Here is a 22,035-nt window from a genome sequence, read left to right as displayed (position 1 = left end):
ACATTAAGCGGAAGGTCACCTGCCATTTCTCCCTGCTTCCTTCCCGATCAGGATATTTGTGGTCAGTGAGAGTGACGCAAACTCAGGGGGACCATTCCTGCGGCCCTAGACTTGGCTGCTGGCTCCTAGGCAGCGGGCCGGGAAAGTCTTCCCAAGGACACATGGGAAAACGGTTCCTAAACCTACCTACGTCAGCCCAGGCCTCAAGAGTACTGAGCGGGCTCACCATCTGGGTATTTTCTTTCAGTATTGCACACTGGTCCAAGACAAGCTAGGGGTTTTTTGGAAAATCTGACAGCCCTTGCAAGCCCCCTTCAGCTTGCTGTGCCTTGACTGGGATTCCCGGGTTGTCTGCACTGAGTCCAAAGGAAAAGAAACTGGGCAAGGAGATCCAACTGGATGGCAGTCTCTCAGCCTCCCAGTGTACTCAGAGCTTCCTTCTGCCTCTCCTGAGGTCCTCCGGACTGTCTGTGTGCTCGCTCGCTCGGGTGACCCACCAGCTTATTTGAAATGAGGCCAGGCGAGGCATGGCTGGAAGGCATGAGATCCAAGCCTTGCTTACCCTCCCACCCCCACCCCAAGCCTTGCTTAGCCCACCCCCCCCCCCCCCCCCCCCCCCAGCAATGGAAGGAGCGGGCAGACCTCTTGATTTCTCATGGCTGTGGTGATCGGCCTACAAACTCAGAGTGATGTTGCTAACCTTTCAATTATCCGGCTCCGAGTTTACCAATGACTCTGCGCCAATGCCCAGCAACCAACAGGCACCTCATTCATGCCTATGCAAATAAGCGAACCCAATACCCAGAGTCTTCCTTGGCAGGCTCTGTTGAGTGCCAGTCAGAATGAGACTGGGATGAGCCACGTGACGTCCCCAGTTGCATTTACTTGTTCACAAGGACCAGTCTACAAGATCCCTAGAGCCAGCTCAGGGAAGGGTGAGAGGGCTGCCTGGATAGGACTCAGGTTCCTGTCCCTCAGGAGCTTCAAGCAGGGACCTGCGGTTATGGCTATTTTGGCTGGCCTCTGGGAACTTCCGGTGTATGCGGGCTGCTATCTGCCATCATCTCTGCTGTCCTACTGCTGCCCCGTGTGCCTGCCAGAGTTGCCGGGATGAAGGACCACTACAAACTGGAGCTTCCAATGGCGGGTGGATTTCTCCTCCCAGCACTTCCGGACTTTAGGAAAGCAGCCCTCTTTGCCCTGTTCTGTTTCTGCCACGGCTGGCTGTGTTCAGTGTCCATGTTCGTGCACTGCCATGGCCCTCTCTCTGCTTTTTCCTTTTGGGGTATCCCACTCACCCCAGCTGCAGAGCTCACCACTATGTGGCCATTCTTACCTAGTATTGGAAGCCGAGAAGGAAAAGCAGTTTCCAACGTCCTGGGTAGACATGTTTGGGGGATCCCGTTTGAGCAAGTGCCCACATGTTCTTTCTCTGGAGTCCTCCAGCCCCCATGACTCATGAACTACGCATCTCTCCTGCCTCAACCACAGAATATGGTCTCTAGTTGGTGTTTCTTGCCTGGAATGTTTCTCCCAAGCTTTGCTTAGTGACCATATCCCAGGGTACCACAGAGAACAATGTGAGGGTAGTCCCAGGCACTGAAAGGGTTTCCCTCGTGTCGTCTGGAGTATACCCGTCCAGGCGTGAAGTGTACACTGGGGCACGTGGTTCTCCCTTTCTAGGCTGGTGTCCTGCCCAGGGTCACCATGAAGGGATTTCCCATGAGATCAGTGTGTGTCCTCTGTGTGGCCCCTGCTCCGTGGTCTGTCTGTCTTGATGATTTGTTTGCTTTGGGGTTTTCAGAAGCGGGAAGGCTTGCTGCACTCCAGCCACATCTCAGAGGAGCTGACCACGACCACAGAGTAAGTGGATGGCAGCCGCTCCTCCTCCTCAGGGTTCTGTACCTCAGGGACCCATGCCTCATGCAAGGCCTCAGGCCCCAGGCCCTGGCTTCAGCCCGGGACTCTAGCTTGGGGGAGCCTGTGTTCATTCCTCCATACTCTTTAGTCTTAGTGTGTGCTTTTTTTGTGGAGTGACTTGCCTGCCTTCTTTCTCCACACAGTCCCTCTTGGGCTTTCCATGTCAGTCTCTCACCTCAAAGAGAGTCTCTCATTCCTTATTTTAGGAGGTGAACTGAAGGGATGGGTTAGTCAGTGAAGTGCTCGCTGTGTGAGCATGAGGGACCTGATACTCAGCACCTATGTTAAAAACAAACAAACAAACAAACAAAAAACCACACACACACACAATTCAGGGACAGGGTTATGTATCTATAACTCCATCATGGGGGTGGCAGAGACGGGGGGATCTCTGGAGCCCATTGGTTAGTCTTTCTACCCAAATCAGTGTGTCTCAGGTTCAGTGAGAGACCCTGCCTCAAAAATAAGGTGGAGCAGAGTTAGTCTCTGGCCTCTACATGTATACACATACAACACACACACACATACAACACACACATACATACAACATACACATACAACACACACACACATACAACACATACACACACACACACCATATACATTATACACAATTTAAAAAAAAATTAATGTCAGGGTGCCAGGTGTGTTAGCTCAGGATAGCCACCGAGACTCACGTTCACACAGGCCAGTCAAGTCCTGCTTGTTTTCTAGTTTTCCTCTCCCCTTGTCTATCAACAGTTGCTCTCTTAGAGGGAGCTACCGTTTGACCAGTCAGAACTGTCCTAAGGTGGACACTGTTGAGTCTTCTGGTCTCTTTGAGCAAGCCATACTTTTCAAAAGCCTAGAGAAACTTGATCCTAATAGCCAACCAGATAGTGTACCATGTGTGAGGGCCCACGGTACCCCAGGATGGACCGGAGGAACTCAACACCTCTGCTCCTTCTGAAGAAACCGGTTTCAATATTTAAAACATGGACGGTGTCAGTTAGCTCACCAGTTCCGTTCACAGAGACACTAAGACTGTGTATTCAGCATGGCCTTTCCACAGCTGACTGGAACAGAATCCATCAGGCATGGAGAGTGGGCTGACAGATAAGCTGAAGACATGGCAGTGTGCTCTGGGATGTGTGTGTGTTCTGCTCCATGTAGTTCCCAGGGAAAGGCAGATAGTTGGGGAGGGGGTTAGGTTTGGGGGCGTTGGGAGGAACGACAGACTGGTGTGTGTTGTGACAGCACGGTGGGCCTATGGTTGCAGAAGGGCGAGTTCAAGGAATGTGGGGTGGGGTAAGGACTTGGTGGGGGCTTGGTGGTCTGTCTCGTGAGACATCACCCCTAAGTCATTTCCTTTTCTCACAAGCCCGCACTCAGCTATGAATGGGCTCAGCCAGGCAGTTCTTGCTGTGCCTGGTCCTGTGATATGTACATCTGAGGGCTTGCCGGCGTCTTACAATATTACCAAGGCCAGATGCCAGCCCCCAAGGCAGCCTCTGGAACACAGCTTCTGTGGCCTTGAGGAGACATTTTCCCAGATTTCACCTTAATGGTGTTGGTGTCTTGTTTATCACAGCTGATCCTTCGGTCCCAGCTGACCAGAGTCACGGATTATTTTTAAAATATTGCATAAATAGCCCCATAGAGTATTTGAAGGACTTTTAAAATCCCCTCTGAAACTTCACCAGCCAGGTTCTTTCCAGCCTGTTTTCCAAGTTCTCACAAATGCTCATTTATCGTTAAGCATTCAAATGGCTTTTCAAGCCGGAAGTTCCAGACTCCTTCCACATTAGCCCCTCTATCTCAGTGGTTCTCAACCGCACTAATGCTGCGACCCTTTAATACAGTTCCTCATGTTGTAGTGACCCCCCAACCATAAAACTATTTTTCGTTGCTACTTCAAGATTGTAATTTTGCTACTATCATGAATCATAATATAAATATCAGATGCAGGGTATCTGATATGTGATCCTGGGGAAGCGGTCATGTGATTCCCTAAAAGGATCTCAGCCCACAGGTTGAGCAATGCTGCTCTATCTGCTGGGCGTGGCTGCCAGAATCAACAGGCTCCCAGTTCCCACGATGCAAATGATGTCCCCTCCAAATGATACACCAGGGTGGTCACTGTGTTGGGAATGAGGGTAGTTTGCTGTCACTCTTGTGCTGATTGGTCGCCTGCACGTGTCCCTCACCTTTGTTAGGCTAGAGCAGGGTGTGTGTGTGTCCATTCCTATTGGGGGCCAGAGGGCCGAGTGCTAGGGTCTGGTTGGCTCTGAGACTTGGTCTAAGTGTCCATCTGACCCTTTCTTCTTGTTCACAGGCTCATGATGGGCCGGTTTGGTAAGTACCCTGGTTTGGGGTGGGACAAGGTAAGACCCCTGGGTATGCACCATCCAACACAGAAAGCTCTGCTGTTCTCAAGGTCATGCGTGTGAGCTTGTGAACTTGGGCAGGAGGAGTGAGGTTGTAGGGACAGAGGGGCCAGCCTGGAGAACGCCTCTAGCTTACCTGCAGGGGAGGGAGGGAGAAAAGGAGGGAATTACTCTCTCACCTGACTCCTGGGCAAGAGAGGGCAGACAAAGGGATCAAAAACCTGCGGCTTCCTTTAAATTCTCAGAGGGGATTCTGGCTCCCGCCACAGGCTGGGAGGGAGGCTGATGTGGACAGAAGTTTAAAACAGAAGGAAGTGGAGAAGGCTGTTTGAGGAAAAATGGAAGCCAGATAGGAGCTCCCAGCTCATTTCCAGATACATGGCTGACCCTGGGGAATCCTTGGGGGCGGGGCAAGTGTCACCTCCAAAACCCAGTGCCCTTCTCTGACCTGCAGGTTGTAAAGAAGGACTGAAGGATGAGCAGGCAACAGCTCTGACAGTCAGGAAGGTCTTGAGTTTGAGAGAAAGCTGTGGCCATGTAGCCCCTGAGCCCTTCTGATGGACAGGTGTTATGCTTGCTGGGAAAATTCCCAGGGGAGATGGGGTAGCAGATATGGGTCATGTGGGACCCCTGCTTGGGGTCCAGGTGCAGGCTAGTTTAGAGATATGTCTCTCTCTGTCACCTCCCCTACATATAGAGGAGGCTCTGAACCCCTGGGGATCGCAGAGGCGGGAGGATGACGAATGGGGACCTGAGAGTGTGGCGTTGTAACTTATGTGTTTGGGTTGGCTCTGTTTCAGGTTCAGAGGATTTGAAAAGAGTTGGCATGGCTGGGGGTGTGGGGGGAGGGAGGTGATCCTGGGCTCGGTTGGTATCTTGGGAGCCCTGACAGCTGGGAAGGACACCTGGTCAGGTACACAGGGTGTGTCTCCCAAGGGGAGAGCCAGGTGCACCAGAACTCAGTCACGGTGCTGGGGACATCTGAGGCCACAAGAAACCTCCTCTGAGGCTGTACTCACTTCACTTCTTGCAGGCTCTGGCGTAAGATGAAACAGGCTATTAGCTAGTGACAGGCAATTAGTTCCGCCCCCGCCTCGCACTTCTGCTGACGCAAGGAGGTCTCCTGGTTACTCGGCTGACAGCCTTAGTTTTGGTGCAGTGAGCTCCTGGGCTCCCAGGCATCCTCTTGGGGGAGCAGCACATGGCTGTCCCGGGATTTCTGGTCATTTCTGACCTCACTGCCCCACCAGGGTCTGGTCACACTGATTCCCACCCAGCATCTACTTTCCAGCTTTAGCACACGCTTTGCTGAGGAAGAAGGTCAAAGAATCCCTTGTCACGTCTGTTTCCTGTCCACAGTCCAGGATGCTCCAGACATCACATCCCCTGTGGCCTTGATCTCTCACCTCCTGAGTGTCCAGGTCTAACCCTGCCCCCCCCCCCCCCCACTTCCACTACTCTCGGCCTAAGACGCCCTCCTGCTAAATTACACAGGGTTCCCTCCTGCATTGGCTCAACGGTCACTCACCAGGGATCTCCAGTCACAAACCAGCATGCACCTGCCCTACTACCCTCTGGTTGTCTTCGTTATGTCTAGAACCATCTGACAAACCTGGAGTCAGCCCTGCTCCCAGGAGCCTCAGGGTTTGTGTGTGTGCTCCCCTTGACCCGGAGCACTGGTGCAAGTGTTATGCTTGTAGGCACACCCATGCCTTTTCCTTTGTTCAGGGATCTCCAAGTATCCTGGAGGCAGCCGCTCACCCCAAGCCTGTATGATCTCAGCAGCCCTCCCTGCACCACTGTCAGGTGTGAGGAGGTCCCAAGACCCGAGCAGGCTGAGGCTCCTAGGCTGGGTCTTACTTGAATCAGTTCCCTCGCCTCCTTGGCCTTCGAGTGCTGTGCAAAGGTGGAGCGACTCCTCTCTGGTCATTCTTCCCTAAGGCCAGCAGGTTGAGGAGTGGGTACCCAGCCTCTTCCCGCCAGCTTCTTGTCCTGCCTGAGGTACAAGCTGGTTTTTTTTCTCCCTGGAAACCAGTCTCCTGGGAGCTGGGAGGTTAGAGCCTGGTCTCCATAGCAACGCCTTTGCCAGTTGCCTTTTCTCTAGCTAGTGGCCCTTCCTCCCTAGTTCCCCCTCCCCCCCCCCCCCACTCAGGAGCCCTTTCTGGTGCTGACAGGATTGGGTGGGCAAGGGTGGAGTCCCCCTCCTAGTTCCAGGCTCAGTTTGCTGGGACCCAGTCTCTCCCATTTGCCTTCCCAGCAGAGCCTGTGTTAAATTAAAACTCTGACCTGACGTTCACACCCCTGGTCATTGAGCACGCAGGCCACTGCACTAAAGGACTCAGCTCCTGTCAGCCTCCCTCCCAGCCCACCCTGCTCTTGAATCCACTCTGGCTCCCTGTGTTTCTCTTTGCATGTTCTATTCACTCTGGCTGCAATGCCCTTCCTCGTCTCATCTCTCTAGCCAGCCTGGCTCAGAGGGCAAGCCTCTTTCTTCCAACCTCTTGTCCATGGCTGCGAACTTGGGTGCTGCCAGAGACCAGCCGGACAGAGTTGGTCAAACCCCAGAAGCTGAAGGTTATAGGAGGGGAACTGTGGAAAATAGGAGCCCCCCCCCATCCTTGTCCTGGGGGCGGCACCTTGATGCCAGGTGCCCTGCAGCTCACTGTGGCCCCAGCTTCTGCTTTCAAGAGGATTCGGAAATGTAGATTAGGGAAAACCTTCCTATTCTAAATGAGGCTGAGTTAGGCTCCAGGTACAGACCTGGGACCCTCCTGTCTGTGCCTTTCCAAACTACTGATTTCTCCACTACCGGAGGGAAATTGATGGGGTCCCCAGTCATGCGTGGGAATTGGGCTTGTCCCTGTGTCCCCACCCTGATTCTTGGTGCTCACAGAGGCGGTGGGGAACAGATGTGGTTCCCTTTAGCTAGGGAAGGGACCTAAAGTCTGTGGGCTTTCTAGTCACACAGTGAGGATTTGAACCCAGTTCTACCCTGTCCCCACCATCCCTGGTCCTTCCTCTTGGCTATGGAGCCACATTTTGTGTTCTCTAGGCCCCAGGTAAGCAGCCAGCGTGGGAGGCGCCCAACAGCCTCCCACGCGGCACTCTGCCAGCCGAGCAGTGGCCCAGCTAAATAAACCGGTGACGTCAAGAGCCTGAGCTCTTGGGGCTTTGCCTAAGCCGCTTTGCAGGACTGCACTTCTTCCGAGAGGAGTGAGCTCCTTTTGCCCCTTTACAGATTGTTTTCTGGGGGGATAATCTGACTTAGCTGATTATGAAAGTGAGTGACATCTGGTGCTAACTGACGTTGGCTTTTTGTCCCCACCAGCCCTTAGAGGGAGGCACTGCCTTCCCCACTTCCCTCCCTACCCGCCCCCCCAGATGCAAAAGGTCCCTTCTCTCTGTTTAACCTCTCACCCTCCCCAAGGCTGAGGAAGAGGCCCCAGGTTGGATGGAGCTGCCTCCAGAGCCTGGCTAGAATCTCTAGCACCTTCATCTTGGGGCTAGGTTGGTAGGGGGCTAACTTTAGATCATCCTGTTTGGCTCTTCTCCCCAGAACCCTGGCTCTCTCAGCTCACCCCAGCCTTCTTTGCTCTCCTCCTTCCTCTTCCTCAGCAGCCCCTGTCTCCTGAGGTGGGGGAAGCCCCCCCTGTGCCTTACCCCTAGAACCAAGAAGACAGAAGTCAGGGCCCGGGTCCCTCTCAGTGCCTCCCCTCCCTCTGCAGCACTGTTGGCCCCGGAGCCCCCAGGCCTTTACTTGACCTGGGCTACAGTCATCTATCTCAACAACTTCTGTGCACCCACTTCTTACAGACGTAAACAGACATTTGGGTTCAGAGGGCACCTCCGGAGGGATTCCAGGTTCCTGTGTCCCTGAACGAAGAGCAGAGCAGAGCAGAGACACACAGTCGCAGCCAGAGCAGACTAAGGAACATCCACTTCTGAGGGAGAATGTGCGGCCCCCAAGTGCAGAGCTGGGCTTTCCTGTTACCTTAGAGCCTGGCTTTCCCTTCCTTTGCATAGCAAGGATATTCTGGTTCATTTGCATAGAGTAGGCTTTTCTGAGTGTGTGCTATTTGTCACATGTAGTTCACACAAATTCATGTGTCAGCATGTCTCATTAACATCTTAAATCTGCCCCCAGGGGTGTGCCACACGGTTACCATGAGTCCCAGGCCACCCGCAGACACTTTGGAGTGCATGTGTGTCCTGAGCCAGTGACACAGGCACATTTTCATATTTGGATTTGTTTTCCTTTGTCAGCCCTGTTGGGCTGGGAGGTGTCCATTGTGGTTAGGGAGGGGATCTGGGGGTTCCAGTTTCCTCTTGGCCAACTTGTTCCTTTCAGATGCTAATTTTGCAGAGGCTTTCAAGTGAGCAGGTCATGGTGGTTCACCAGGGAAGAGGGAGGTCATGGGCTACCTCAGGTTGAAATAAGCAGCCTTCAGGCATCCTGCCGAAGACACCAAAGGCTCAGGTGCCTTTACCCTGAGCTCCTCCGCTGAGCTTGCCCTGTTGCTGGAGTCAGAGGCAGGGCAGGAGTAGGAGAACCATCCATCTCTCCTGGAGAGTTAGGAGCTGAAGGTCCAGCAGATGGTACTGCAAGGAGAAACTATATTTTCAAGATGTGTTATGCACAACCCTGGGCTCTTCAGAAGAGGTGACCTTGGAGAGCAACCTGGGGGACTTGGGGGGGGTGCAGTGAGGCTCTGTCAAAGGCTTGTTAGTGCTTGAGGGATGCAAGTGTGCAGAGAGGCCATTTTGTAAAGGCTGGGAGATGTGTAGAAGCGTGGCTATCTCGTCATAGCCACGGGAGGGAGGATGGACTACGGTCTAAGAGCTGTGAGAGGTAGGGGTTTGAGGGGCCAGTGGTGAGAAGTTGCCCAGTTGCGCATTCAGAGATTCTGGATGCTGAGGGGGAGGAGGCCGGTGGAGCTAGATAGAGGCTGTGGTCATCCAGAGGTAAGAGGAGGTGGGCCAGGCATGGGGGCAGCGGAGCTGGCCAAGAGTAGAAGAAGGGGGAGTCACAGTCAGTGATAGCGCTTAGGGAAGGAGAGTCAGGGATGCTTCATAGCTTAATCAAAACTTGCAGGCACCCAAGTACGACCTGGTATCCCATACCCAAAGCCTACTGGTACCAAGGAAGCCCCATGCAGCTGTTGCTCATTAAGGCAACCCTCACGCCCCCTGCTCCACTCCTACGGGGCAGTGTCAACCTGCAGGCTTCTCTGCTCTGGCAGAAACCAGGGGGATCAAGCAGAAACCCAAGGCAGAGCAACCAGAGAGGGCTATTTCTAGAACTGAGAGCTGAAAGGTTGGGAATCAGGGCCACCAAGTCCTTTCTAGAACTCTCTGTGTTCTCTCTTGCATGTCCTGCAGAGCGGGACGCCTTCGATACTCTTTTCGACCACGCCCCGGACAAGCTCAACCTTGTGAAGAAGGTAGATTATCTCCCTCCTTCCCTCCCTAGCCTGCTCCCCCCCCCCGCCCCCCTGTGCCTGTTCAGACTCTGTCTAGACTCTCTGCAGACCCAAGGCAAGCTGAGATGGGGATGAGAGACATTTGGAATATTCTAAAGTGTGCCTTGTGTATTGAGACCTCTCCCAGCAATGTGTGCTGTGGCGATGCTCTTTTACAATACTGTGCCATTAACTAGAGCATAGAGTTTGACACAGCCTTTTGGCGATAGCCATCAGAGGAGGGTTTGGAGTATGCCAGCCTGCCATATTGGGGGCTCGGGTCTGGGGGGTCCGGAGAAGGTTGGTGATGCTAATGTTGCCTTTACCTCTCTGCCTTGACAGTCTCTCATCACGTTTGTGAACAAACACCTGAATAAGCTAAACTTGGAGGTGACTGACCTGGAGACCCAGGTAGGCAGGGCTTCGGTGGAGGCTCTCTGTGGCCAATGCTTCTTGCAGCTCTCAACTCAGGTGGGGTGTGGGAATAATCAGGACCACCTTGTTCTCTCAGGAGAAGCTCCCAGAGTGTAGCTTGTGGTATTGCTCCAGCCCGACCAAGCTGGCTGCTTAGACCCTCCTCTCTGTTTCCTGTAACTGTGGCAGCCAGAGATGGAAGGCTGAAGCCAGGGAGCTCTGCAGGGTGGGAGTCCAGAGTTACAGTGTGGGCGGGCTGGCTCCTTCCCACTCTTGCTGTGGCTCCTGCTGCGTTTCTGCAGGCAGGCTCCGGTGTTCTTGCATCTGTAGATATATTACTTCCATCTTCTGTGGCCTCCTCCTGTGTCTGCATCTGAGTCTGCATGTCTGTATGCTGCCCAAGGCTCTCTGTGCCCCGTCTGCTTCCCAGAGCTAGAGTCTAGAAATGGATGCCTGAGAGCAAAGAAATGACACGCTGGAATAGAGCCCACCCTGATGACACAAGGACATCTGAGACCCTTTGTCCAAGTGAAGGCACAGGCACAGGGTCTAGGGGTTAGGATTCTAGCTTATTTAGGAGAGACACAATTCAACTTTTAGTGCCCACCCCCAAGACTCCATCTGACCCTGCCACTGGCCCATTGTTGTGAGGGTCTCTGGGTCTAGAACATTCTGTGCCCTCTGCTTTAGTGGTGGAGACATGGCAGCCTCACATTTGATCCCATAGCAATATAGAGACGATGTCCCATCCAACCTGGGGCCAGCAAGATGGCTCAGCTGGTAAAAGTGACTGCCAAGAAAACCTGAGGACCCGAGTTTGATCCCGGGAGACCTACATCTTAGGAGACAAATGGCTCCTTCAAGCTGTCCTCTGATTACATAGGGACTGTAACACTAACCTGATGGCCCACCCTACACGTCATACAAATTACAGGAATAGTAATAAAATTAGTATCCATTTGGGGACTAGGGACAAAACTCTTTTGCCATCTGTACCTCAAACACTCCTTCCTCAAACTAGAGTGCCCTTGTAGTGGTGACAGTCTCTAAGCACACAACATGCCTTGAAGGCCCAACTGAATTTTCCCCTGGCTTAGTTGTGTGGTTGAGTTTTGGGCCGGAATCCTTGGTGCAGACATCCCTAATACGCAGCTGATCCATCCTAAACCCCTGGGCATTTTCTTCTATGGCTTTCTCTTTCTTTAACTTCTTCTCATTTGCTTTTCTAATTAAAAAAAGTAATTCAGGTTCATCGTAGAAATGTCTGAAAATGAAGATAAGGAAAATAAACAAAAGTTGCCCTAATCTAGCACCCTGAGGGCGCTGCACCCTGGGCTTTGTTCCAAGTACTACTGGGTATTCTGGGTGTAGGCAGTATAGTCTGCTTTATGGAGCGGATTTTGTGTAAGCGTGTGTGTGTGTGTGTGTGTGTGTGTGTGTGTGTGTGTGTGTGAGAGAGAGAGAGAGAGAGAGAGAGAGAGAGAGAGAGAGAGAGAGAGAGAGAATGTCTATGTGCACATACGTGTGAGTGATTTGCAAATGCATCTCTTATTCTTGGCTGTTTGTTCATGCAGCACGCTTGCTGTGTGACACTTTCGATTTCCTGAAGCTCGGGAAGCTAAAGTGAAAGGCTGCTTCTCTCACTCCCTGATGTCCCCCACCCCCAACTCCGCCTGGGTCTCTTTCAAAGTGCTCATGCATAAAACAACACACTCCCTTTAATAACAGTCGTTTACACTGGACAGCTGTTGTGTAATTCGTTGTTATTTTTTTTTTCTCCCTAAATACATGGGCATCTTCTTGAGAGAGATGGATATCTCTGTCTGAAGCTATTTCGCTTTTCAGTCTGTCAGAGGGCGTCTCCCTCCCTCCCTTCCTCCCTCCCTCCCTCCCTCCCTCCCTCCCTCCCTCCCTCCCTCCCTCCCTCTCTTCCTTACTCCCTCCCTCCTCCCATCTCCTCCAGACAGGGGATTCACCTTTGCCTTAGATTCACTTTGTAGCTTAGGCTGGCCTTAAACTTTTGGTCATCCTCCTGTCTCAGCCTCCTGAGTGCCAGGGTTATAGGCGTGTACCACTATGTTAACCACAGCTTTCTTAGGTTGGGAGGTGCGGCTCAGTAGCATAGCCATTTGCTGAGCATGCTCAAGGCCCTTGGTCCCTTCCCCAGCACTGTTAAAATCATTCCCTTCCCTTCAGGTGTGAGGCTGCATTGGCGTTAAGCGGCCCTGTGATTGGACCCCCTTCCTGTTCATATGCTGCCTAGCAGGTGCTCTGCCTGTGGCTATTTGTGCCCCATTCGTTTCCTGGGGGGGGGGGGTTGACATCTAGAAATGAAATCAGACATGAGGTTGTAAGTACAAAGCAGCATGCACCATGCGGCCTGGGAAGGTCTGATCATGGGAGCTGGCACCAGCCATGTGGGCAGGTGACCTGTATCTGCTGTCACCTGCCTTTCTTATGTGATCCTGCAAAATACACACCTTAGATCAGGGGAAAACCTGCATTTTTGCTTGTTTTGTTTTGTTTTTTCTTCTGGGCTATCATACAACGTACAATTTAATTGGATGGTGCTGGCATCCAATTAAATCTATGCTTGGTGGCTGGTCTCCTTAAAAGGCCTGCCACCCGCTAACAAATGACCTGATGCCCTTTGCTTGTTAGAGACAATCTCCCCTACCCCCCACCCCCCAGATCCTGGTTTTTAAAATCCGATATTTCTGATGTTCCCTTTTCTATGTAAGTCTCCAAAGGGGTGACTGGCCTTCTTGGGGTTCATTTACATATTTGAAGTTGCTAGTCTCTGCAAGCTGAAGGCCTCCAAAGCTTCCCATCCATCCCCTCTTACCTCTCCAGGAGTCCTGCCTGGGAATCTCAGAAGACTGGTGGAGGTCTTCTGTGGACTTGCCATTCACTCCTGCCACCACTGACCATGTGTATGGAGGTTGACATATGTCTGGTACCATTGGAAGCTACCTTTTGTATTTTAGTAGGTTTTTCAAGGGCCAAATTCAGGGCCCAGCAAAATGGTCCAGAGGATGAAGATGCTTGTCTCCAAGCCTGACAACCTGAAACATGATCCTGGGAACTGCATGATCGAGGGAGAGAACTGACTCCCCCAAAGTGTTCTCTGACATCCAGATGTGCAGCATGGTGTGTGTGTGTGTGTGTGTGTGTGTATACAAATAAATAATGTAATTAAAAGAGAATCAAGGGGCTGGAGAGATGACTCAGCCATTGAGAGCAGTTGTTGCTCTTGTAGAGGAAGGACCTGGGTTTGGTTCCCTGCACCCACATGGTAGCTCACAACCATCTTTAACTCCAGTTCCAGGGGATCCAATGTACTCTTCTGATTTCCATGGACATTAGACATGTACATTGTGCATATACGTACACACATACATACATAGGTACATACATGCATTTATACATACATATATACTTGTAGATAGAACATTCATACACAAAACATCTAAAAAATTTTAAAAAATATTCAATCTCAAGACTTTTGACTATTACTTGCACAGTAGTGATGTTATCAGCTGTCTTAGTCAGGGTTTTACTACTGTGAATAGACACCATGACCAAGGCAACTCTTAAAAGGATAACATTTAACTGGGGCTGGCTTACAGGTTCAGAGGTTCAGTCCATTATCATCAAGGTGGGAGCATGGCAGCATCCAGGCAGGCGTAGTGCAGGAGGAGTTGAGAGTTCTACATCTTCATCTGAAGGCTGCTAGCAGAATACTGACTTCCAGGCAACTAGAATGAGGGTCTTAAAGCCCACATCCTCAGTGACACACCCACTCCAACAAGGCCACACCTCCTCCAACAGGGCCATTTCCTGGGCCGAGCATATACAAACCATCACACCGCTGTCTACTTTGAGCGGTGATGACGTATAAATCGCCACAGTTAAGATGGTTAGACAGGGGACAAAGTCAACAGAGGTTGGGATTGAGAGGGCAGGTGCCATGTGACCCCCATGTGTGAGGCCCCCCAAGAATAAAACCCCTAGAGACAGAGGCTGATGGCGTATATTCCTATTATCAACTCCCAGTACCCACACAGCGGCTCACAACTGTATGCAACTCTAGTTCCAGGGTATTCAATACCTTCTTCGGACCTCTGTGGGTACATGTGGTACACATACACATATACACACATTCATATAAAATAAATCTAAAAAATAAGGGGGTTGTTGGTAAATTTTGTGTAATATATTTCAGGCACTCATTGCTACCTCTGCAAATGAAGCTATTGCCTCTTCCTGGCTTGCTCAAGGAGAAACAATAGGTGTCAAGAATGAGGGTCCTTTGTTCTATACCCCTGATCCCCTCCTGTGGGTGACTAGGGCACCAGCCTCCTCTCCTCTCCTCTCCTCTCCTCTCCTCTCCTCTCCTCTCCTCTCCTCTCCTCTCCTCTCCTCTCCTCTCCTCTCCTCTCCTCTCCTCTCCTCTTCCTTTCTTTTTCTTCAATGGATTTATTTATTTATTTATTTATTCATTTTACATCTGGATTGGTGTCCCCCCCCCCCCGACCCTCCCCTCATCCCGTGGCCTCTTCTTTTCTTGAGCTCTGCTAAGGGTTCACAGGACAGGGTGGGAGTGCTGGATAAAGGTGAGGTCCTGGAATGGGCACTGCAACCAATAGAGCAGCCCCACATTTTCCTGCACACACGCAGGGGGTCTGTCCACTGCACACACACACAGAGTGTCAGTCTACTGCACACACAGAGGGAGTCTGTCCACTGCACACATGCTCCAGAATTGCCATTGAGTTTTCTCTGTAGTTTGCAGATGGTGTGTACCTAGTTCTACTTCTGGGCCTCCTTGAAGACTACTTTGTCCCCCTTCACAACTTCTACCTGACTCCTGACAGCTTTGACCAGAAGGTAAGTGACTTATTTCCTGGGAGCGGGCCCAGCCATGCTCCCTGGGGGAGATAGAAGGAACATCCCTTGGTGCCAATGGGCAACTTCAGCTCCTCAGTAATATCTGGGATTCAGTCTGAGCTCCTTGGAGACAGACTGAGAAACCCCTTAGTAGCATTCATGCCACTGTATGAGGCAAGTGTGTTGCTTGGTCATGCCCCCGACATGTCTTTCCCATAGGCTAATATTGTTTTTAATGATGCTGGTCGCAGCACCCTGGGTTTCTCTGTTTTGGGAGCCACTAAATGTCATGTCCCGGTATGACACACGTGTGGCTTTGCAGCGTGTGCCTCCTGCTTCCCGAGCCTGGCTACGTCAATTTGCTTCTATTTTTCTTCCTGGCACATTGGGCTTTTTCTCAAATATTTACAATAGTCCTTCTGACTCTGCTGGGGATGGGTTCCAGGGCCCCCTTGGGGACTGAAGCAGGCAGATGCTCAAGTCCCACATGTGAAATGTCGTATACAGCACAAAGCCTACGCATTTCCTCCTGTAGATGTGAAATCCTGTCTGGTGGCTTATGATACTTAATGCAAATATGCAAATGATATGGAAAGTAGCTGCTTTCTGTATTGTTAGGGAGCAACAGTGGAGGGTGCTTGTTCAGTATGCTACAGAACCCCCAGACACTGTCTATTCAGAGTTGGTATCATCTGAAGCTCTGTGTGTGTATGTGTGTGTGTGTGTGTGCGCACGCGCATGCATGTGGGCACACGCGTGCTCGCGCATACACACTCACATTTGTGTGTTTATCTGTATGCATGTGTCTGTATGTATGTCTGTATATGTGTATGCCCCACTCTGTGTATACATACATGACTGTCAGTGTGTGTACTTATGTGTGTACATATATATATATACATTTATATGCCTGTATATAAATATGTATGTATGTGTACATATATATATATGTGTGTGTGTATATATATATATACATGTATGTATATGTATATATGTCTCTATGTTCATGAGTGTACACATATAAGCATGTATGTGTATTCATTTATATAAATATATATGTTTATGTATGTGTGCATATGTGTTCATGTATTCATGTATGTGTGTATGTGTCCTCATATGCCTGTGTGTGTGTATATATAGATATATATGTGTGTGGGTGTGTGTATATGTGTGTATGTATATATATGTTTGTGTGTATACATGTCTGTATATATGTGTGTATGTATGTATATTTTATTTCTGTGCCTGGTTTTCTAGAACATTCCTTCCGCAGAAGCCTATGGGCCGGCTCTTGAGTGTGTGCCCGTCTCTGCTCTTCCTGTGCTCTCGGTCCTTCCCAGGCTCCCTGCAGTTAGGTCTGTCACTGAAGAGTTAGTGCCTCACTTCTGGGGACTTGGCAAAGACTAGCCTGGGTTGCTTGCGACTCATGGCACCTGCCACTTTATTTTTCCAAAGTGCGAGGCCCATGAGGCACGGAGGCAGACGGTGGCAACCGCGGTGGGAGCCAGGGTGACAGCAGAGAACGGGCTAGTGTTTATCAATCTGCCGGTTTCTGGCACCAAGCAGTCTGTCTGCTTGTGGCCAAATGTCGTTCCTATCGTGCCTGCAGAGATAGAATTGGACAGATTAGAGAGGTCTTGGCATGTTGGAGTCCACACTGGGGATGGAGGGAGAATGGATACAGTGAGGAATGAGCGGTACAGAGCTTGTTAGGACCATGGAGCTGCTGGAATTGTAGACACCAGAGGTTAGACTGTCTGGTGGACAGGTTTGTGCATATCCAGGCCCCTATGTGGCTGTACTATCTCCAGGAAATCGTGTCTTTCTTTAAACTAATAAGGAGGCTGGTGAGAACAGTGGATTTAATCAGTTGAACTGGGTCTTTGTCCAAACAAGGCTTTGTACAGATGGCAGAAGCCCATTCCTCAGCTTGACTTTCTCTTTGAAACCAGGATGGACATCTATGCAGGCCACTGCCCTGACCTACAAATCAAGGACACCTCTGGTGACGAGCACACAGCGAGAGGGTCCTCCCACTCTCCGGGGAGATGGGAGGTCAGGGTGTTAGACTCTGCAGGCACCTGGGGCCCCCTCCTCAGGCGGGCATGGGAATTGGGTCCCTTTCTTACATATTTACGTATTTGTTCTGACCTCTTCCTCCTCGGGGTAGTGGTGAGGGTCGTCACAGCAGCGATTGCCACGCCTCTATGAACCCTGACCTGTGTGAGGGCTGGGAGGACCATGCCCTGCACTGAAGCAGGCAGTGCCTCTGATCAGCTCTGTGGCCTGAAGCTGAGGGTCCTTTGCTTTGGTCCCAGGCATCTTGGTGACATCTCAAGTGTGCTGAAGGAGCAAAGATTTGGCAAGCAGAGTAGGGAGTTGTACAAGGGAGTGCTCCCTCAAGCGTAGCAGAAGCAGGTATCTTTAACCAAAGATATCAGGCTGGGGAGTGTTGTTCAGTTGGTAGAGTGCTTGTCTCGAAAACACCCGTTCTGGGCTCCGTCCCTGGCAATGTGTAAACAGGCACATGATAGACATCGGTAATCCCAGCACTTGACTGGTGGAGGCAGGAAGATTAGAAGGTCAAAGTTATCTCCCTATACTTAGAGGACAGCCTGGGCTAAACGAGACTGTCTCAGATAAAGACAAAAGCAAACAGCATTAGGTTGGAGGACTAGCTCAGAGGCAGAGCTTGTGCCAACTGCACAGGGCTTCACTCTCAGCACTGGGGTGGGAGTGGGGGGTGGTGGGGGTGGGGTGAGCCACAGGACTGGGCAGCCCAGACCCTGTGGATTCCTGCCTTCTGTTAATTCATAATTGACATTGTAAGGGAGATTATCGCTGGCATTCCTGGCTCACTCATAGTGGAGTGGCAGACAGTGGTACTGCTGGAGAGACGGTTGGTCACTATGAACCCTAAGGCCTGTCCAGCTGGCACCTGCTATGTCCTTGCTGGTTTGATGGTCCATCTCCCCACCCTCCTTGGCTCAGGGCAGATGGAGGCTGCACGTGGTTTGGTTGGTTTTGACCCCTATAGACTTTAAGTAAGACAAAGAGGCTCCCACTCAGAGCTTCTCCAGCTGTTAGCAGAAAGGAAGCCTCAATTCCATGGGTAGGGTAGGGCAGGGCAGGGCAGTCACGTAGACAGATGTTAGTGGACAGGGCCAGGGACCTCCATGCTGGCCCTTGAACTAACCTCAATTCCAACAGGGTCCCCCAATTGCCTGAAGGACAGTGTACCCCACAGAGACACAGTCCAGGAATGCCCAGTTTGCCCAGCTCCTTGGTTATCTGACAAGGTAGCATGAAGCTGCCCTGTGCTCAGCTGAGTGCCTTTGCAAGGGACTTGTCTTCCCTCAGACTCAGTTTCCCGATCTGTCATTTCTCACCATGTAGTAGATGCTGGCTCGTGTGTGGAGGAGGGCGGGCTGGGAGCTGCCATTCTTACATCATTCTTCCAGGTCCCTGACAAGGGAGAGAGGGACTGTTGTGTGGTTCCCATCGACTCCCTGTGCCCTGTCCTGTGTCCTAGTGGGCTTTGTACAAAGAGGAAGAGTCAGTCCTTTCTATACAGGAAAAAGGATTGTGTGGGCATGGCCGAGTGTTAGGGACGTGGACCTTACTGGCGCTGACCCTGCTCCTGTCTTGTCCCTGACAGGTGCACAACGTGGCCTTTGCCTTTGAACTGATGCTGGACGGAGGCCTCAAGAAGCCTAAGGCACGCCCTGAAGGTAACACCCCACCAGAGCAGCTCCAAGCATAAGAGAGGGACAGCAGGGGTCAGAGTCCCAGGCAACCTACATGTCCTGTGGATAGATAGGTGGCAGGCATCTTTCTCCTACGTGGGTGGCAATAGAGCCTGTAGTTCCTGGAGTCTGGCCTCTTCAGTCAACTCTGTTTCTTTTTGCAGATGTGGTGAACTTGGACCTCAAGTCCACTCTGCGGGTCCTTTACACGCTGTTCACCAAGTACAAGGATGTGGAGTGACAGAGCAACTGATCCTCCAGGAACAAGTGCTAGGCCAGAAAAATGGGTGCATCCATCCACACAGTCCTTGTTTTCCCAGGAAACACCTTCCCGGGGAGGCCTCAGGTTTCCCAGGCCTCTGCTCCCTGCCCCCTGCCTGGTTTGGTTTTAACACCCCTCCCCCTCCCTCGCCCTCCCCACCCCCCCTTCCGCTTCTGCCCTGTGGTTCCCTAGCTGGTTAGGTCATTGAGAACTTGGTGCTTCAAATACCCTCTCCCGTTTAAGGCCTCACTTCTTTTTCTCTGCCTCCCTCCCCCTCCCCCCCCCCCCCCCAAAGATGAAAAAGGCCCAGCCTAGCCCTTGGCTGTTGAGGGCTGTCCACCTGTGCTCCAGCCCACAGAGCAATTACGGCAACAGCCCTGGCTCCAGGGACTCCGCCCCATTTGTCCTCAGGAATCCCCCGGTCTGGGCTCTCCTTGGAAGCAAGGGTCTCAGTAAAAAAAGATCCACTCAGTTTTTCACTCCTGAGTCTCAGAAGATTTTGACTCCTGACGTGTGTCTCCACACACCCCCTCCCCATCCGTCTTGCGGTTTGCTGCTTTTAATGGACCTTTTACATGAACTCTCAGGACCCAGAATGCCTTGGGGCCCCAGGGTAGTGCATACGGTGCATGTCTGGGTCTCTTGCTGGCTCCGAATGTGCAGCTTGAGAGCCGGCTTGGAGTCGGAACCTCCCGTCTCGGAGGCCCTGTTAGGGAATGGACACATTTTTAGAGACTTTACAAGAAGGTGGGGATCTATTACAAGGGCTGCCTGACCACGGGCTGCCTGACCACAGCCTACCAGCGAGCAGCCAGAATTACAGAGGCTGTGTGTCTGACGGCTCTGGAGGCTGAGGGTAGGAGGCAGAGTGCTGGCGGGCTGCCTTTCTCTGCCTTCACACCGTTCCTCCTCCTCCTCCTCCTCCTCTATTAATCTCCTCTTCATTCCGTAGTGGAACCATCCCCTGTATGACCTCGCTGACCCCATGATGTTGGCAAGCCGCCCCTCCCTCCCCCCCCCCCCAGTCTCCAAATGCAGCCTCCCTCTGACCAGCCAGGAATTGGTTTGTGGGCTGTGTCTCAGCTGGCAGTGGGACCTAAGAGATGTCCACATCCCTCCTAGACACTGCTGGTATCCCCTACAGCATGACCTACAAGAGAAAATCCTGCTGCTCCCTCAAGCCCTTCACCACCCACTTCCCCTTGACTCTGGAGGTGGTGCCATGGCCGTCTGGCTCCTTGTCTCAGGAATCCTGCTTCTGTGGTTCACCCCCACCCCCACCCCCTTCTCACGTTCCTCCTGCCTCTCACCTGCCGTGCAGCACTGTTCACGGCAGCTTACAGGGAAACCTCCCTTTCCTGATTCCCACCTTACCACAAGACCCAGGGCTGTGGGGTGAGGTGTTGCTACCGAACTGAACACCAGCAATGATGTTCCAGAAAGCATTTCAATATCTTCCCTTGGTTCCACTGCTGCTAAGCTGGGGATGGGGCTTGGAATAGCCGCTCCGGTGGAGGAGGCTTCCCAGCAGGGGAGAGAGATAATTAAAATGGCATTACCGTGTCTCCCTGTGGGATGCGGTGACATTAAAGAGCCACACTGACAAAATACCCGGGACTGGAAGGTTCTGTGCTGCCTTCCTCGCAGACACAGAACCACAGCAGTATCTGGGAGCTGCTGGGACCGCTTTGCTCTGCTCACAGGCAGTCTGGGGCAGGGAGCCTAGATGCAAAGACCTACCGTGCTGAAGGGAGGGAAAGAATTGGTCTGGGAAGGGCGGTGGCTTCCTGGGGTTCCCTATCTGGAGGACACAAGTCCTGCTTGGAATGTAAGCAGGCTCCTTTGCCTGGGGCAGAACTTGGGAAGCCAGGGTTCTATGAAGGCGCGACTTCCCCCATTGACTGAGCGCGGAGGTGTGGTTCTCACACACCAGTGAAGGGCTGGCCTTACTGTCCCTTCACTGCGGAGCTGGCATTCATACCATAGCCTGGACAAAGGCACCAATAACTAAGATGTCTAGGCCAACTTCAGGGCCACCTGCATAAGGCAAGGCTTTCTTCGTAGAAAAAAAGGGAGAACCCCCCACCCAGATGACCTCAGGTGATCAGTGCCCACCCCCAAACTTTCCCACAGTTCTCTTCGGGGCAGGGGCTGGAATACAAACACTTCTCTTTGAGCTGTTAATTTGAGGCCATTCTGGAACCTTCTACTGCTTGGATCTTCATTCTCTCCTGATATTGTTGAGAGGTCTGGCCACTAAAACTCTTAGCAATGTCATCAGGGACAGGCAGGTCTGCACCCCCTGCCCCCAGGTCTGCAAGCCAGGACTGGGTTCCTCCCTTCTGCCCTGCCCTGATTGGCACATCCCCTCCAGCTCTCCAGCCTTCTGTGGACCTGCAGGCAGCTCTTGTACCACCTTCACACTCAGTTGTGCAAGTCCTGAGCTCAGGGCCCCCTGCATCCTTCCTCATCGGCCGACCAAGGGGAATCTTATATCCAAGCAGCCGAATCCGTTACGCCCCCTGTGCGGCCGCGCTTTATTGTCTTTTTAATTGTTTGAAGTAATGTGTCCTTTGGATTTCTGGATATTAAATAAAAACCACTAAACCCCCGGCTGTGCTTTGATCAGACCCTCCTGGCAGACAGCAGGGACAGCGTGCTTGCAACAGCTCAAACTCATGGCTTCCTGTGCCAGACATTCAGGCGGGAGATGAAGCTGGGGGTGTCACAATGTGCTCTGACTTACTCTAGTTATGAGCTCCGATACACACCAGCTGGCCTCTGGCTCCTTGCGGGGCTGCTTCTCACACATTTCCTGTCCGTTCTCCCTGCACCGAGCTGGGGCTGCATCATTTCACATTGCCAGGCTGGCTTGAACTCTCCCCTCTGATGCTACCAGGCAGAGGCTGAAGGAAGAGACTGGTGAAGAGCAGAAGGCCTGGGGGCTGGGCTCCCCTGCTCTCTCTGTGGAAGGAGTA

At 52.0% G+C, this 22,035-nt stretch overlaps 1 protein-coding gene across 3 annotated transcripts in view; it reads left to right on the top strand.

Annotated features, from left to right (window-relative positions):
* Parvb (parvin beta) overlaps positions 1-19,336 on the top strand; it is an 81,203-nt gene extending 61,867 nt beyond the window's left edge. For all 3 annotated transcript variants that reach the window (XM_021183070.3, XM_029470070.2, XM_085831444.1), the window contains 7 exons: positions 1,805-1,863; positions 4,235-4,254; positions 9,666-9,727; positions 10,088-10,156; positions 14,948-15,049; positions 18,708-18,780; positions 18,960-19,336. In XM_021183070.3, coding sequence (XP_021038729.1) covers positions 1,805-1,863; positions 4,235-4,254; positions 9,666-9,727; positions 10,088-10,156; positions 14,948-15,049; positions 18,708-18,780; positions 18,960-19,036 — 462 coding nt within the window. In that variant the 3' untranslated portion in view covers positions 19,037-19,336. The remainder of the gene's footprint in view (positions 1-1,804; positions 1,864-4,234; positions 4,255-9,665; positions 9,728-10,087; positions 10,157-14,947; positions 15,050-18,707; positions 18,781-18,959) is intronic.
* Positions 19,337-22,035: the final 2,699 nt, after the last annotated feature.

The sequence above is a fragment of the Mus caroli genome, unplaced genomic scaffold (genome assembly GCF_978045245.1).
Source record: "Mus caroli unplaced genomic scaffold, Mus_caroli_1 scaffold_16, whole genome shotgun sequence".
Classification (NCBI taxonomy): domain Eukaryota; kingdom Metazoa; phylum Chordata; class Mammalia; order Rodentia; family Muridae; genus Mus; species Mus caroli.
This window is presented reverse-complemented; position numbering and strand designations above follow the sequence as displayed.